This window comes from Tachypleus tridentatus, chromosome 13, assembly GCF_004210375.1.
Source record: "Tachypleus tridentatus isolate NWPU-2018 chromosome 13, ASM421037v1, whole genome shotgun sequence".
NCBI lineage: Eukaryota > Metazoa > Arthropoda > Merostomata > Xiphosura > Limulidae > Tachypleus > Tachypleus tridentatus.
The window spans coordinates 38749297-38768604 of record NC_134837.1 but is presented as its reverse complement, the minus strand read 5'-3'; the positions used below and the strand labels follow the sequence as shown (position 1 = coordinate 38768604).

The 19308-nt window shown below is 34.0% G+C and overlaps 1 protein-coding gene across 2 annotated transcripts in view; it reads left to right on the top strand.

Moving 5' to 3' along the window:
- The first annotated feature begins 2445 nt into the window (after nt 1–2445).
- Nucleotides 2446–19308, top strand: part of LOC143238283 (acetylcholine receptor subunit beta-like 1) — a 65311-nt gene continuing 48448 nt past the window's right edge. For both annotated transcript variants that reach the window (XM_076478375.1, XM_076478374.1), the window contains exon 1: nt 2446–2880. In XM_076478375.1, the coding sequence (XP_076334490.1) occupies nt 2823–2880 (58 nt within the window). In that variant the 5' untranslated portion in view covers nt 2446–2822. The remainder of the gene's footprint in view (nt 2881–19308) is intronic.

The window sequence follows — 19308 nt, the reverse complement described above, 5'->3', positions numbered from 1 at the left end:
TAGAGCTCTCAACTCGCAATTTGAAGCTTGAGAGGGACATCTAGCGCAGATAGCCATTATGTGGCTTTGAGCGAAACTCAAAATAAACAAATTTCATTGCTAAAAAAAGACTAATCAGAATTTTTTGGTAAAAAATTATAATAAAAAAATATTAATATTGTCATTGAAAATGTACCAACCAAAACGGAAGATCAATGTACTGTAGTATATTTATATGTAGTACTGTACATATACTGTACAGTATATATAATACAATGTACTGTAGTATATTTAAACTTATAGTTAACATTTGTAATGTTTATGAGTCATTTACATTTGCGCACTTCACAACGGGAACATTACGTAAAACATATGATATGATTGTTTTCATACGTCTAAAACATACACTATAGTAATATTACGTACTTGCCTTTAAGTAATTAAACTTCGTCTACTACTTAAAAAACAACAACTCTGCTTCCACCTCTCAAAATTTCACTTTCCAGTCGTAACCGTCGATTTTTTTCTGCAAAATTATATTGATGTTCTTTTAAAAGTCTATGTTTTACTCAAGTTTTTCTTTATTAAATAAAAAATAAAAATATGCAATTATGTTGTTGTTGTTTTGAAGTAAGCACAAAGCTACACAATGGGCTATCTGTGCTCCGCCCACCACGGGTATCGACACTCGGTTTTTAGCGTTGTAAGTCCGCAGACATACTGCTTAGCCACTAGGGAGCATGCAATTATGAATTAAACTTTAGTATTTGCTAACAAAAGTGGACAAGGCTAGACCTTTGATGGAATTGTGGACTTCGGAGCTGAAGACGTTTAGATCCGTGCGTTGCCACAAAATATCCTTCCTCTCCTATTTTATGTTGTAGGTGCGTTATAAGTGTGGCAGACAGTCTCTTAACTTAAAATCATGGATGGATTTGCCAAAATGAAAAATCAAGTTAGTACAAAAACGTTAAGTGTACTTTAAATATAATAATTAGTTTACTTCGAAACAGTTAACTGCATTATCACTAAAAGACACACTTGAGAAAATATCAAAGAGGGAAGTCTAATGATCGCGTATGTGTATAATGAATGACGTATATGCAACTACGACCTATGAAGCACTAAGATGTGTGTGTGTGTTCGTATCCAATTGATACATGTATATATGATTATGGTTATAATAAAAAAAAAAATATATGCACATCTAAAAGGTAATGGGCCTTAAATGTCATTAACTAATGAATGAGTTAAGCCTCGTGTCGGCTAGCCACACAAACCTATTTCTTCATTTTCAGTTTTTGTTCACACCTTTCATTCTATGTCACCGAAACAGTCTGGTCCACCTGTAGAAATTATTAGGGTTTCAATTTTTAAAAATGAAACTGAAGCTATATTTTATTCTGGGTTTTAACTGAGTAAATGAGGCTATTATATGATATTTTCGCTAAGTGTTATGCTGTTAATGTGTTAAGGATGTTTTGAGTAGGCTGAGATACAACCGTTAACGAAGTGGTCAATATTGTTATTGAGTTACCAATATTATTACTCGCTAAAAATTGTAGAAAGGTTGTAGATACAACCGTTAACGAAGTGGTCAATATTGTTATTGAGTTATCAATATTATTACTCGCTAAAAATTGTAGAAAGGTTGTAGATACAACCGTTAACGAAGTGGTCAATATTGTTATTGAGTTATCAATATTATTACTCGCTAAAAATTGTAGAAAGGTTGTAGATACAACCGTTAACGAAGTGATCAATATTGTTATTGAGTTATCAATATTATTACTCGCTAAAAATTGTAGAAAGGTTGTAGATACAACCGTTAACGAAGTGGTCAATATTGTTATTGAGTTATCAATATTATTACTCGCTAAAAATTGTAGAAAGGTTGTAGATACAACCGTTAACGAAGTGGTCAATATTGTTATTGAGTTATCAATATTATTACTCGCTAAAAATTGTAGAAAGGTTGTAGATACAACCGTTAACGAAGTGGTCAATATTGTTATTGAGTTATCAATATTATTACTCGCTAAAAATTGTAGAAATGTAAGTGTAGCAATAATTTTAAAATTATTAATATAAATATAATAATTATATATATTTGGATTACCATATTGATGTGTATTCAGCCAATCATGTTTGACATTATTGCCAGTTTCTGTCACAAACATGTCCCCCACTTCGATTAAATTAAGCATCAAATGGAATGAATTATTCGATTTATTCGAAATAATTCAAACTATTTTCGGTACTATGATGTACTGTTTGTAAGTCCTTTATGATCTCATATTCAAATTTGTTTCACTATCAGCATCAAAATGAACCGTGCTGAATAATTGGTTAATATTCGCGCCTTTTATTAAAAAAAAAATGTCTTGTTTGAAATAATTGGCTGTTAGACTGCACGGCGCACACGAACGTTGTCCAACTACGTAGTGCCTACGAAAGCGCGGTTAATCTACCCGTACCGGCGAGGTTAATCTTTCTGTACCGGCGTGTTCCTATTTTCCTCCGGCCAACAGCTAATGTTTATCAACCTCTCTCTATAACTGTTTTTCAAGTCTTTTCTAGGTTTATTATACTCTTTCTGAGGTCAAGGGTGCAGGTGGAATCATGCGGTTCTTTATAAAAAAAACCAACAACATACGGTTTGGTTGAGCATCTAAACTCATGATGGCTGAAATCCCCCTGTGTCTGCAGGCGAAAGGAGCTGCGGCTGCGTAGTGGATGAGTTTCTGCGCAACATTGTGTGCCTAACACCCTGAATTTAGCTGAAAGATCTAACGCACTTGGCATGTCCGACTCCCGTTCAATAGCTCGCCTTTGCGGAAAGAATGAATTCTAAAGGAACCTTTGCTGTTGTGCTCATCATTTGTTGCGAAGCCTTACGTGGTAAGTTAGTAAGTTATTCAACTAAACATTGTATCTGTAAAAAGTCCCGTCTTCTCTGTTAATGGGAGAAAAGGCAAAAACAACAAGGTAATGACAGTATTTTCGATTTTGGGCACGAGAAAAATAAACGTGACAGTACACACGCATATGGAAAATATACTAATCGATTCAATAGATTAGCAACAGAAGAGCTGGCATTGTTTAGCCTTCAAGTTTTCTAAGTAAATTGCAATTTTTTTATCATTAAAGTAATAGTTATGTTTTACCTCTATAAAAATCCGAGAACCTTCCCTCGTCTTATTTTAAGTTTCTATTACTGATATAAATGATAAGAAAAGTTTAAAATAAATTACTTGTTATTTATGTGGGAGTGGTTATGAAAACAGATGAATCAACAGAACTAGTTTTGTATGTGTAAAAGTTCATTATGTGAATTAAAACAACATTCACTCTCGTTTTTTAAAATAATGGTGTTTTAGTATACTGGTTCTAGTACTTCAACAGATATTTCATAAGAAATTACCTTATAATGTAACTAAATAAATAAAACATAAGTTAATCTGTACGCACATGTCGTTATTTTTATATATGGGATTAAAACGAGAAATCTTAAAACCAATTGTTCTTAATTTTCTAGTAATTTAAGACAACTGGATCTATAAGTTTCGTGTAGGACATAAGCTGTAATGGTGTTAAACTGTATTGTGATGGCCGTCAGCACGAGGTATAAAGAAATTTAAGGGCGGAATAGAAAGATCACAACATTATAAGTTTTGATCACAATAATTTTTGTAATGAACGTGTGTTAGGATTTTTGAAACAACAACAAACGATGAGATAGTTATTTCCTAGCTGATTAATAAGCTGATGTCTGAAACATAAATTGAATAGTGCAATTTATATTTTATATGACGCGATAAATTAAAAAGAAACCTTTTAAAATATAGGTGGTTAATGTCAGATCTTGCGCAGTCATGTCCCTGTGCTTACTTAACCCACTGTTTCATTATTACTACTATACGACTTTTACTTTCAGCACGGGTTGCCCTCCGTCACATGTGTTGCCCTCCTCCAATCATATCTCTTCATCACTGGTTGTTTTTTTGTGATTTCCCTTTGGTTCATGGCTTCTTTAATCTAATCTTTCCAACGTTTTTCTGGTCTTCTCTTGTCCGCTATTGGCAACTCTAGTGGTCTCCTAACTACTTGTTTTTTCTCTCTCTTCTCCTCACGTGACCGAACCACCTCAGCCTTGCTTCTCCCATTTTTCTCCAAGATTCCAGACTATACCATTTCCTTAACTTTATTATTCGTTCTTTTCTATTTCAAACAGCCACCTTAGCATTGTCACTTCTAATCTTATCATAAAGCCTGTTTTCTTCTTCAGGGTCCAGATCTCGGCTCCTTAGATAAACACTGGTCTAATCACGAATCTTGTGAACTTTGTCTTTCTTTCAGTGTCCCTTGAAAAACACAGATGGCTACTTCCATTTCTTTCTATACGCCTGGATTCTGTTTTTACAGATTTCTCAGTTCATTCTTCATTTTGGATTTACTTTCCAAGTATCTAAACTGTTCTACCTGCTCCAGCAGCTTACTTCTGTTCCGTTATGATTAAATCAATCAATATTCTTTAGGTTAAGCTCAATGCTAAAACAAAGTTAAACATGTGGATTCAAGTTGTTCTAAGAATTTGTAGGCGTGAGTTTGGCGGACAGAAAAAAAAATATCCAAGAAGAACGTTATAATAACACCATAAAGTATATCATAAATACCAATAAAAAGTCGGAAAGGGATAAAATATTATATTTAGTCCTTCTGACAAATTGTCAAGAAGAGCCAACTAGCAACAAGGATCTCTGTCAAACAAATTAGCCCAAGTCAACTAACGAGGAAAAATAATATATATATACATGTGCAATAATTATACGTTATAGTCTGTTTATGCTCTATGAACAATCAATCAATTATGCAGTACATTGTATTTTCTTACAGTTTCTTTGGGTTGCTGTATAAAAGTTAATCCTACGACATGGTAAGCCTAACATCCTTCTCGTTGTTTGAACATTCCATCTACAGAGTTATGTTACCGTATTTATTGTCCCTATAATTATTGTAGGAATCATTTATATAATGTCACGTTCTCTCGGTCTGTAATAGCACAAATATTTCGAATATCTTGTTTGATACATATTCAAGTTCAATTAAAAGCTCCACAATTAAGGGGAGGAGCAAAATGTCTAAGGAAATTTTTTTATGTATTTCCTTTACTCTGTCATTGTGACATGCTTCAACACAAAATAATGATATTGGAATACATGCCACTATTACGTTTAATATGTTACTGCTATGAGATATATTCCCCATATTTTTAGTCGTTATATTACAATTAGATCTAATATACTACTGATCTAAAATATAGGCTGTACGAGGGCTATCTGCGCGAGCCGTCCCTAATTCAATAGTGTAAGACTAGAGGGAAGGCAGCTAATCTTCAACACCCACCGCCAACTCTTGAGCTACTCTTTTACCAACGAATAGTGGGATTGACCGTCACATTATAACGCACCCACGGCTGAAAGGATGAGCGTCTTTGGTGCTACGGGGATTCGAACCCGCGACCGTCAACTCATGAGCCGAGTGCCTTAACCACCTGGCCATGCCGGACCTGAATTGAAAGGCATTATATATACCTTAACTTTAGTCCAATGATCTAACTGAATGTAACTAAGACATTCCCAAGGTTGATTATCAGCAACGTTATACGGGGATTATTCGTAAATCCTCGGGTGTAATAACATGTGCATCAGGTCAATACTTATTAAATGTCAACTAGACATTAAAATAAAAAGTATTCTTGTAAAAAAAAAATCATAGTTAGAATCTTGGTCTGGGGTAAAAGTAAAATGGTGATATGAATAGATTAAACTTTTTTCTCATTTGTTAAAAAGTTGTTAAATGTTTTGTACCTGCTTCATGAAATTTGAAAACATTTTAAGTTCATTATGGTTTTATCCGCACAACGATTATTATGCATGTGAGTATTTGTTTAATTTCCGTAAAACCGACTGATTATCACGAATATAGAGTTTGGTGCATTTATATCATTCAAAGTTGTCAAATTTCTAAGTCATACTTGTCAGGTGACTTTAATATTTGTACCTTTTAAGGATTTTTTATTATAATAAAACTTTGACTGTAGTTAAATTAACATTTTGAAAACACGGACCCATCTTGCCTGAGAGTTAACTTATTTTTTGAGTTCCAAATAAGATATTTAGTTGAGCATTTTGTAAAAATTATTTAAGTGCTTTCTCGTAAATATCTGCCCACGAGCTTTTAGGAGAACATGGAAACACGTGCATTTTACTGAAAATGAAACATGGAAACACGTGCATTTTACCGAAAATGAAGTGATAATGAAAGCATCTAAATAGGTGATTCTTAAAAAGAAAATCTCAACATGTGCTCATAAGAGGTGTTTTTAATAGAACTTTTAAACAAGTACCTTTAGTAAAACCTTTAACAATAAACAGTTATTTTTAGTTTAACGTCTAAAGACATGCCTTCATGAAAATATTTAAACACTTTCTTTGATTAGAATAGTAAGCACTGATATTGTTTTTATGGGAGTACTTAAAGGCTTTCGTAGCTGGACAACAATATTATTGATTTTAAGTGAATAACTAAATAATCACTTTTATGAAAATAGCTGATCACTGATTCGCTTTCGTGGGAATATTTTTCATATGAAATAGTTGAAAGTGTACATTCACATAGTGTATGTAGTCATAATACAGAATGTAAGTAAAGACAGCCACTAAGTCTTCTCATCCTAGTTACTTATCAAACTGAGTCATTCAACTAATGTATCACACGCACGTCCTTTTTTTTGGGAAAAAAAAAGAGTCTGTAAAATAGAAAATATTATGTTTAAATAGAGAGTATTTTTTTTTCACTGGTAGGCCTGATGATATCTCAATACTATGATCTTATTTATGTTGTAAAGGAAATAATGAATACTCTCATAGATAAAACCTGCTTCTAAGAATGACATTACTGTTATATGTATGTAATTTCACATTCTCCCAATCTGGACCAAGACAGAAGTTTTTAACATCTTGTATACAGATTTAGATTCATTAAAGACTCTCGAAAAGAAACCTCAAATTACGCCTCTTTACTATATATTTTTATTTGAATGCTAAATAAACACTTATTTCCTCCTGTTTGTTACGTTGTGCTACCTCTTTCTTTATGTTACACTCAATACAAGTCAGGGAAATCAGATTAATTCCTTAATAAACTATCTGTCTGTCTGTTTGTATAGAGTCAAGCACAAAGCTTTACCATAGACTATCTGTACTATGCTCACCACAGGTATCAAAACCTGCTTTTGGCAGTGTGAGCCCCAAAGACATGTCGCTGTGCTACTGGGAGGAAGTTATCTGTCAAAACCTTAATGTTACTTCACGGCTACTACTAGATGTTTCGTAAATGAAAATCCATAAGAAAATCAGTGCATCTGTGAATATCACAGAGTAGGTAGAATGTAGGAGATTTAGTTCCTTCACCAGTTTAGCTGGTTTTTTTCTGATTACTTTTTGTCAATATTATTAAGCTTAAGTGACGCGTTCAAGAAAATAGTACTTTCCACAAGTTAGAGGACCTATGCCTAAGAGGAAAAACTTCGATGAGAGGATATGGCCTCCAGATGGAGTCGTCTGGCTTCACAGGGAGCGCTGACTTGCACATGACTCTTTCACTAATGCTGTTAAGGTCAATGACACTTGAATGACCAGTAGGATTCTCAAGGTTTATGATGCATGGACAACTAAGGACCACCATGAGGACAGGCAGTATGGTAACTCCAAAACTGAATGGATGGTTGCTATAGAACTCCTAGGCATACATCGACTAGAATAGCTCAACTCTGCTCTGGTCAATACATCTGTGGCTAGTTGAGAAAGATTGAGGTGCCTTGGAATGTCCACCAGCTGCAATTGAGACGGCAGGCATAACTTTGTGAAGCTGGAGATACATATGTCATCGTGATTGTTTATGTAATCTGAGATTTATTGCCGCAATTGAAAAAGCTCATGGAGAAGCCCATGGCCAGGCAAGGTGATGAACCAGCACTGTTGTAACTCGCTGTTTTGCCACCTGAGGGCAGAGGCATGAAACTTTCTGAAGTAGAGGTCTTTGAACATGCTCATTCTAATGCATCTACGATATTTCCAGTGTCTCAGCCTGGAGTTAGATGAGAGTCTGTTGGTAAAAAAACGTGTGCTAAAAATCATAGGTTGCGTGAGAGAAGCTATACGTATAATATTTTTAAATGTTTGGCAAAACCGGGACTGGACCATTTCTTATAGCAATTCAGGTTGCCCACTCTGAGTCTAGACTCAAGAATAGGCGACGCAATACTTAGGAATGAACTCATCCTAATAGATCCTAACAAAATGTTTTGTGGGAGCATTTGATACATGTCTACAAAGGAAAAGAGAAGAGAGACAGAGAGCCTGGTCGTCCTCAACATGTATTGTGCATGTTGAGACATGAAAACACTCTGACAAGTAGCACTCATTTCCTTTCAGAGAATAGTAGAAACTAGATGTGGATGGAAAGTCATGTCTCTGATTATATCTAATAAAAGTGTACAACATAATCAAGGTAGTCATTACAGCACTGAGCTTGACATTGATATTATATGTATGGATGTGCTGCAGAACTGCACAGGTAATTATGCCTGTGCAACAAGTGAATTGCATTTCGGTGTGAAAATCATCCAATGCCAGTCAGACTAGGCCCAAGAACAGTGTGCTGGGAAGGAAATTACAGTGGTTCTCTATAAAAAGTGGTATCCCATGTTTACTATAAATAAAATATAGTACTTTCTTATCGTGTGACGTAGTAGTGGTACAGCCAATTCATAAAATATATTGTTTTTTGTCCAAAAATCAGGTAGCATTAGCTCAACCATTGATATATTTGAAAAGGTATAAAGTACTAGTATTGTTTTGCAATGAATGGCAGTAGGCTATTCAGCTTCCTCCGGAAATGGTTATTGGTATTACAGGTAAAATGTAAATGAATGAAGCTCATGATATCACAAAAGAACATTTTAGTGCACCATGTCCAAAAGCAGAAAAAAAAGAGTTGGTGATACATTTAATACCACTGGTTATAAATTTTGCATCAATTTTCATTAAGCACAGTGGTTGGAGCTCAGTGACCTGTTGACTGATTGTACAGATACATTTGTGGGGTGAGATGGTCAACCGGATTAAACAAAAGTAACTCGCCATCACACAGTACTGTACAAAAGTGTCAGTACAAAGTCAAAAATTAGATTTCAGGCTACTTTAAAAGAAGCAGTGGCAGGTGAATCGCAGGTGAAACATAAATATTTTATTAGTATTGATACTTAGTACAACAGAAACTCAGTGGAAGTTCTTGGGTGAAGCGAAGAGTAAACATTTTGTGTGTTCCCCTTTTGCTTTATTAACTGCAAACAGTGTTTCGGGCATATATCTGTAATCAAAGTGTGTTTTGGGAGTTGAGTGCATCTCATAAAGTATCTTTGGAAGCAACATTTGATTTGTCAAGTTTATGATCTATCAAATCACTGATCTTTTCAATTAGATTGAGATCATGGCTCTATGGGAGCCATTGCATCATATGAATGATCCCAGCAGTTTCATTTTTGCAAAGTAATTTCCGCATATTTTGAGTGAGTATTTGGAGTCATTATGTTTTCGATAGTAAAATCCTTTACTAATAATAGAAAAACACTTTGATATACCATGACGTATCAGTGTCTGATGGTACTTTGCGGTGGTCCATTATTCCATCTATTTTGCAGACCTCTCTTGTCGCCATAGCAGAAAGAACACTCCCAAACCATCACAATGCCTTCTTCATGTTTCATGGGAAGTACTATGTATTGAGATAAGTATCTTTTAATTTTCTTCTGCCGGATGTACAACCTATGCTTTGAACCCATCCATCCATAACCCTCTTTTTCATTTATCAATAATTCAAGTTTTGTATATTTTAGCAAAATTCAGTATCTTGACAATATTTGGAGATCAAAGGAGTTTTAACTGTTACATGAACAAATATTGTATTTTCAATTAGTCTTCTTGATATAGTAGATCTGGATATTTTTTTGTTAGTTGGTACACGTTCATTTATCTAATGCTTGAGATCAGTAGCAATCTTCCTTCCGTCCAGAAAGCTGTATAAACGAAGATACTTAACGTCAGGATCATTGAGTTTAGGTGATCTTCCTCTTCTTTTCAAATTTTCTTGTCTCGATCTCGATGTGTACTTTAAAATGTGTGGGGAGCATTCCAAGTCTGTAGAAATTTGTCAAAGACTCCATTCATAATCACGTAAAGCTTTTACGTGAACTCTCTGCTCTGCTGTTAATTCAATACAGATTTTCTCATGAAAATGAAACTTAATATATGGCGCTAAACACTGTTTTTATGAAGGTTTATATGTGGAACTCTATTAAATTGATTTCTTCTAGTCGCAAACTCTCTTTGTTAACCTGAAGATGACCCAGGAAGGTTGAAACGTTGTTATGTACTTTATTTTAATTAAAGTTTTAATACCCATACCAGCCGTCTTGAGAAGAGAAAATATTATTTTACTCCAACACTTTTGCACAGCACTGTAGACACATGCAATGCATTACAATGTAGCCTTTCATGAAGCACTAGGGAAATAGCGAATCGTATAGTGTTTACAGAGTGTGTGGTCATCTTCAGTAATGATTGTCAAGAGGAACAATGATATTACAATGTTCTGTGCTGGTTTCAGAAGAGGTAACATATTGACCCATGTTAATCCTTTTATACTTCTGCAGATAGACGAACTGAACGTCTGCACACATTGGAAAAGCTTTATGGCTCAACAATAATCTTAACTCTGATTGTTGGTAAATCTGGGTGGATGACAAGAACACTTGAAATGGTTTGTAATAGTATCATATTATGCCATTTCACCTGTGTAACGTGCTCACTACTTGTTTGAGATTAGATGAGCTTAGAATAAAGATGTTGAAATGTGGAACGGTATCTAGTCTGTGCTAATGATGTCTTGATGCCTTAGTCTCACGTTTGGGTCTGCTTCTGAAAATTATGCATGGTACTTCATTCAATAAGAAAAGCAGGTTTGAAGTTGAAACCAGGGAAGTGTGTAATCATACACACATAGTTTGCATTTCTTAGCCATGCTGTGTGAAGAGATGGAGTATCTACTGACCCTGCAAAGATCACAGCAAAAGATTAATCAAAAGAGAAATCCACGTTTTTTGTTTTGTTTTGCGCTGTTCTGCAAACATTTAGTGATGGACTTCACTATACATTTTTACTCTCACTAAATCTAATGTACATTTCAGATGAACTAGAAAGTGTGACTAATCATTCTGTAGCTAAAATATGCTTCATAGAAGTTCCAGTGCAGTTGTATCCATGTAAGCAATGTGAATTCTTGTTGGATACCGGTGCCAACGATAGTGGAATTAGGGTAATGCTGTCACAGTTGCAGGATACAGTGGAATGTATGATAATATATACAAGTAGTATGCTAATGGCTTCTGAAAGGTGATACTGAGCAACAATGAAAGAACTGTTTGTAGTTGTGATTTTCATCCAACCCTTTTGTCAATACCTGTATGATAAAAGGTCTACTCTTTGTGTGAACTCTGAATTTCTGAACATCCTATTAATTCACTGAATGTTATGAATCTGGAAAATAAGTAAGTGTTAAAGCCATTTCTGCCATAATGACTTAAAACTATATAGTAGAAGATTCTTTTAGTGACTCAATACCATAATTAACACTTCAGGAGCTTAAGAAAAGTAATGAAGAATTTTGAGTCAGCTCATTGTCATTAAAGAAGGTGGGCAGCACAGTTTTAAGAATGTAACAAGGACACATGTGAACTGTGTTGCAGTTAATGGTTTCTACAGCTCTGAATCAGGAAATTCTTCAAACATTACATAACGCAAAAAAATGAAGGCTACTAAGGTGTTACATACACGTGTGCTAATTTACAACCGTTAGTTTTACTAGCTACATTTAGGCTAATATGCTAATTGTTAGTGTGAGCATAATATTGTTCATGCTGCCCAGAGGAAAACATCGTAAATAGGGTAAATTCCAGAAAATAATTCTTGTTTCTCGTTTACAGAGAACATCCTTAGATATTAATGGTTCTCACTTGGAGAATGAACAACATAATCATTATGTTCTAGTAGTTACATATTAATTCACTAAGTGAACCAAGGCTTAATGATTGGTTCAGTACAATCTGTTGATAATGTGCTAGTGGAACAGTGGATACCCTTATTTGATGTACTTCGATAAATTCACATGGGACATAAAGATAAATTCAATACTCTCTAATGTCTGAGTTTTTGTAAAATGTTTAGTGAAGTGAAAGCACACATTTCATCAAGTAACGTCAGTGTAATTGTTTCACAGAATGGACAATACAAATTATTAAGATAATGAGTGCAAAGATTTTAGTCCCTGCAAAACTAACTGGGATGAACATTTATTGTACATCGTGATATTATATCATGCAATAGAACAGGCATTGACGGTCTGTTTGCAATGCATCATCGTGTTTGGCCGAGAAATATTGTTTCCTCTGGATGTGATTGATAGTCTAAATTCTGGGACAGATATGCCAAAGTATCCAAAAAATATATGGAGAGCGACTAAGGCATGAATAAGGCCTAAATTATAAGTTTCGGGAATAAGGTAATTATACCAAAATGAATCATTTTGGAAACTCTCTGGACTTCTGTTTTCCCTGCAAACCCTAAGACTATGGCGATAGTGTCATGTTGGGCCAGGTGGAATCAGTGATGATGATGAAGATACGCATCTTGCCAGTTCGTCGGACATGCATGCTCTGACTAATGCCATAGAGATGTTAGACCTGAAGTATCCAGGATTCTAATCATTTGAAAAACAAGGGATCAGAAGACAAACCCTGATAGAAAGAGAGGTAGGGAATGTGCTGCCTATTTCCAAGCCACCCTTTGTTAAGCTAAGGTTACTGGCTGCACAACCAAGAATGCTCACCCAACAACCAACATCGACTCCCATTAACTGAAGTTAATTGATTTATGAGGACTATACAGGTTTAATTTTTCCAATGATCAATTAACTTGTTTATGAGGCAAGTATCGACAGCCCAATCATCAGCAAGGACATCTATTGTTTTTTATGTTAATGTGGCAGCCACATAACAAGTGCTATACCTTTTCTGTCCAATATACAGTCCAAGATTCACTACACCTATGGTTGAAATAAAAAGTGCTCTATAAGCTTCTGCAGATAAATTGATGGAGGCTTAGACATTTTCAAACCAGAAGAAAAATTACTTTTGCATCTGAAAGAAAAGTGTTTTATATCTGTACTGAGTTGACTCAGACTCAAAAGGTTTTTATAGTAACCCAAGAGTTCTTATACCAAACAACCATGACTAGTCAAAAGTCGACTGTTCCATAGAAGGATTTAACGTTGGGATTCTAGTAAACGTAAGATGTTATGGTTTCTCTTAATATTCCATATACATTTTATAATAATACAGAGTGGCCGTTACTTTTTACATATTATTATTGTTGTTGAATATTTTTGTATTGGTTTTCTTGCATATATGTGTATAAACCCCAGTACTTTAGTGTAAATATATAGTGTAGTTACTTGCTTATTTTTACTTTGATTTCTTATATTTTGTTTTTCTGAAGGACCTATTTTATTATATATTTGATTTAATTGCCTTGTTTTGAAGAAGGGTTAGCTATTTTGTTTTATGTATTTGCAATACTTCTTTTCTAATCTGATTTATAAAGAGATTTTAATGTAAAAGGGTTAATTCACTCTCTTCTATACATATATGTGCACTCTTCATAGTTTGTTCAGTGTGTACATAAACACTTGTAACACTAGGCTTGTACTATACATTTTGATTTTAATATTCGTTTTACGTCATTAACTTTAACACTATTTTTGTTTTTATGATTTTAATTTTGATGTGTACGTCTAATTACTTTGTTTTGTATTTCATGTTTATGCCGTGTAACGGGATATTTCATGATTATTGTGTCAATGTATTGTATGTTGCTTTATTTGATTTTAAATTGTAAATTTTTTCTTACTTGTTTGTATTGTGATGGAAGTGTTTAGCAGAGGCGACAGTAAGTTACACTGAGTCTGATATGTGAGATGTTTCACTTAATTTTCATAGTTCTAAAGTTAAGAGTAGCCTGCAAGCAAAGGGAAAAAAGAAAGATATGGCATGCTGTATACTCTGTGTTCCTAAACCTCCTTTTTATTTAAAATGTTTTAAAACGTCCATATATGTTATGTAGGAATCTACTATATTCCTTTTACTACAGTTACCCAGGAACATGATCATTCAACTAGGGTGTCACATACAGTTTTTCTGGGAGGACTCCCTGTAGAATGGAATATACTATATAGAAATACACAGCTAACTTCTCTACTTGCAGGTCAGGTGATACCTCACTTATTTTGAGATGCGAATGACCAACAATCACGTGGGTAGCGTCGGCTTTTGAGATGAATTCCATTGTTGTTTCACATATATACTGCCATATTTTCGTAGTTAGGAACAGAGATTTTAACAGTTGCTTTGATACAAAATTAGATTCATTAGAGAACTTTCCTGTAAAGGAAATCTGCTCATTTCATTTTGTAGTACATGGTCTCCATTCACTTCTACAGCTTCAAATTTAGTTAAGGTCAGATAAATCTGATTCACTCTGTAATACATGTTCTGTCCAACTTCCTGTGTTTTATCAATCCCTACCCGATTTTTCATAAAGGATACCTGAGAATACCACACATCTAATCATCTACTTCCATGAAAAGAGCAACGGAATAGTCTTGATTTCATGGGAACTCCTAAATACTTAAATTTAGGATAATAACTAAATTCAGTGGTTGCTTTCATGGGAACATCTAAATACCTACTTTCATGAGAACAGTTAAAGAGCAATACTGCTTTCATGGAAATATGAATATGTACTTTCATGTGAATAGGTGAACTCTAACTTTGCTTTATGGGAACATATAAACATTTGTTTTTACGAGAAAATCTAAACGTTTATTTTATTAGACTACCTGAACTTATGGTTTCTTGTGAACATATGAACACTTACCTTTACGGAAGAACCTAAACACGTGTTTTCTTGGGATTATGTACAAGGTAAATTACAAGTGGACAAGAAATGCCACGGTAGCAGTTCACATGTACACCGTTGCTATTCAACGTATTTTTACGCAATAAAAAACTTCTTTTTAAAGTAACAAGTTTATATCCAAGTAAATTCAGTAAGTGTTGTTGCCATAAATGTCTTTAAAGACGTGTTATTATTCATGTTAATACGTTTCTACTGAAAACTATGCAAAGAGCAGTCAGAGAATCACAAGTCCTTGTAGCTACAATCTGTTTCCAAGCTGTTTCTGAATATAAATACATAAACAAAAACTTCTGATATGTTTTAAAACACTGATATCAATAATTAGCAATTGACATATCCAACTCATGGTGTTAAATTATGTAGTTTTGGATTACAGACTTTAAAAGCTGCATCGAAACACAGGATAATGAAATAATGATGAATGCAAATCAGATCACTTATTCCCTCCTGGCATAAGTTATATCGTACTTTTATCACCAGTAGACATATTTACACACGCATTGTGAGATGCTACTGTTATTGTGATCTATACATCTTGTAACAGGTGTTTGCTGTTTAGGAGTTATGAATTACATGTAAACATTTTCAAAAGTTTATATATCTTGATACAAATAGAGGTTGCCATCAGCATACATATAAAAACCTTCTGTTAGAAGACACTCGGAACCAGTTTCCAAGTAGAAATATCTTTTTTTTTCACCAATAATTTAGAACATGCTTTAAGATATGCATATAATTATTGTATGACAAGTGACTAACTTTACTGTGATTTCGTACATGTTGAAGACACCTGTCATTAGAGTTTAAAGTTACTTTATCGTAAACTGCTTGAAATAATTAAGGGAAAACAATAGATCCCTCTTTCCTAGTTGTGGCAAGAGAAAACTACTGTTATTTCAATAATGAAGGTTGTGGAATGCACTAATGAAATTCTAAATGTTTTTCTTCGTCTTTTTGTGGCACAACGGTATGTCTGCGGGCTCACATCGCTAAAAACCGGGTTTCTATATCCGTGGTAAGCAGAGCACAGACAGATTCGTGCTTAAATCCAAAACAAACCTTTTGTAGAAAGTTGTAACAAAATATTAGATTTCTGTTACTTGGGTTCTCGGTGGACTCAGCAGATAGCCCGATGTGGCTTTGCTATAAGAAAACACACCTACTGATTATTGCTATAAGAAAACACACCAACTGATTATTGCTATAAAAAACACACCTGCTGATTATATTATTAGTCTTATGGCTATAACACTCGAACACAAGAAGAAAAGGAAAATAGTTACTAGGATTACGACACTACAGAGTATAGTATCTATATGACGTTAGTTTTTAAGTTATTTAACTAAAAAACTAGAGGATGTAGAAAACTAGGTATTAGTTTCATAGTTCTGTAACTTATTTGTAAGAAGTTGTAAAATCTAGTTATCAACCTCCAGTTCTTAACCTTGGACACAAGATAATGTGGAAACTTATTAGTTATATAACCAAGGATAATTGATCATTATCCTCGAGGTTCTAAAACTTGTTAAAGAAAACTAGTTATTAGTTTTGCGATTGTAGCTTTCAAATGGAGTAGCTTTAACAAACAACAACAACTAATTATTACCCTTAAGAATTTATACCTCGGGAACTAAAAAATGTAATATAGGAACTAGTCATTACTTACATGATTATAAGATGTAGAAAAGTAGTTACTAGTCTTACGACTATTAAATTAAAAAACGATGGTTTGTAAAAACTTATTACTTGTCTTGGGGTTTTTTATAACCCGGACACCAGACGTCACACTGATCAATTATTTGAAAATTTTGTGTTACTTTCGTGATTGTGTTTTGATCAGAAATTAATGAAATCGTTTTTTATATAACTTTAGTTAGACAAAAACAATACACACTTTTTGTCGATTCTCAATACTGTTCTGCAGATACATTTCCAAGTCCAAAGTCGTTTTAGTTTTGAGTATAAAAACGCAATATCTTCTCTTAAGCTATCATCAACTGATGAAAATTTAGGTGCTAAATGTTTAAGTTCACCCTTCTCGAATTGTTGTATAGTTATGTCATGACTGTGTTACTGTTTCTTGGTTGAAACAAAAGTTAACATTTTAAACGCTTCCGTCACCTTATTATGTTATAAATAATTTAACGTAATATAAACGTAAGTTAGATTTCGAAATTTCAACTTTTTATATAATAATTGAAAATTCAAACTGTTGAGTAGATATGGTCTGCGGATATGTTGCCTTATTTGGAATGGTTGCACCAACCAAAAACACTCTTGATTAGGTGTACATAACCTGACTTTCCGCCAGTTTGTGTAAGCAGGTGTCTTAGTTAATTACTTTTACTTATAATTATTTGTAAGAGATCTTGAATTCCACTCAGAAAACTGTTACCTTGTGACCTAGACAGTTATATATGTAACTTAAGGTTTCGTAAAATATAAGTTATTTGAATTAATATTAAAATTAGTTCTGGATTACGATTTTCAAATACTTACGTTACTTATTTTATTTTTGAAAAACTATATTTTGAAACAGATATGTGCGCGTCAATTACGAAAACCTTTATTATTATGTAGTAGTGAAGATGTATTCGTCTTAGCTCCTGTAAACCATAACTAGCTTATACCGAATAAAATACACATTTTACTGCAGAAAATTATCTTGATGATGTGTTCGAAAAATGAACTTGGCTAAAAACATCTTAGAAGCTTTCAGAGCGAACGTGCGTCTGTGTTACATGAATGACGTCATCGTTGAAAGATATCTTGCCTGCTCGGGCCTATGTCTGTAAATCGATGAACTCCTGGTCCCTTCACTGAGAAGAGAGACGAAAATATCGGTTCCGTGTTAACACAGCGAGCAAAATCCTCAGAGCCGCGGCTGTTGAATTGTTCAAAAAATAATAATATTTTTTTTATAAAACTTCTCGATTTTCCAGGGAAAAACACAGGTCACAAACGTGTTTTTTTGTGACGTTTCGTTCAAATAAAGATTTGTGGCAACGTGCATTGCAGTTAATCTCCGTTCCAAAACTGTAAACCATACGCTCCAACAAATTTTAAGTTTCTCTTGGTTTACGTTTTTTATCGTATTGTTTGAAGAGAAATTCAAGCGTTTCTTATTCTAATAACTTCTATTTAACGTTTTTTTAATCCGTTTGTTTGTTTGTTTTGGAATTTCGCGCAAAGCTATTCTTTTACCGACGAATAATGGGATTGTCCCTCACGTTATAACGCCCCCACGGATGAAAGGACAAGCATGTTTTGTGCGACGGGGATTCGAGCCCGTGACTTTCAGATTACGAGTCGAACGCCTTAACCCTCCTGGCTATGCCGGGCATTTTTTTAAACCTGTTAATTCAACTGAAATCAAAGCCGTTTGTTAACTGTGAAAACTGCTTTTTTCCGTACACACTTTTCCAATGAAATTTCGCTTTGTTTAAATCATTAAAAATGATCTAACCAACAACTGTTTACGTAGTCTCTTCCAGTGAATGGTAACTATTATATTTTGCATTAGCAGAATAGTACAAATGGCACTCGTCGTCATTTTACGATAAAATTCGACAGTTGTTTACGTTCATTAACACATGTATCAGACATTTGTGTACATTTTCATTTTATTCCTTCAAAGAATACTCTTTTAAAACACATATCATTTTCATTGTTGATTTTTTACTGCAACAATTACGTTTTTTAGGCTCTAGTTTTCATATCTCTGCCCATAATACCTTTCTTAGACACCGATAAGTTGATCACATGCTACGTTATTATTGATTGTTTTAATAGGCCGCGCATACACACACAAACACGCACCGAGAAAATGCGCTATTCCATTTCTTGATCGTACTGTTTTTATGTAACACTACAATTTTATGTTCAAATTTATAGAGTTGAAACTTCTTAAATTGAAACAGATTAGGCCATGAATAATCAGGCTTAAATATTTGACTAGCTTCCCACTAGTCTAATAATAAATAAGTTGGATATTTTGAGTTTTACTATAAATATTTCATAACATTTAGATTTGTTTCCTCTGTGCTTAGAAACGTTTATCTCCGTGCGTTGAAGAGAAATGTGTTTTACGTTCGTTAACCACAATAGTCTGAACTCAGCAGTTTTTGTTGAAATCGAAATAAATCTAGAATGTTAGGTTTCTACTTTGGACGGA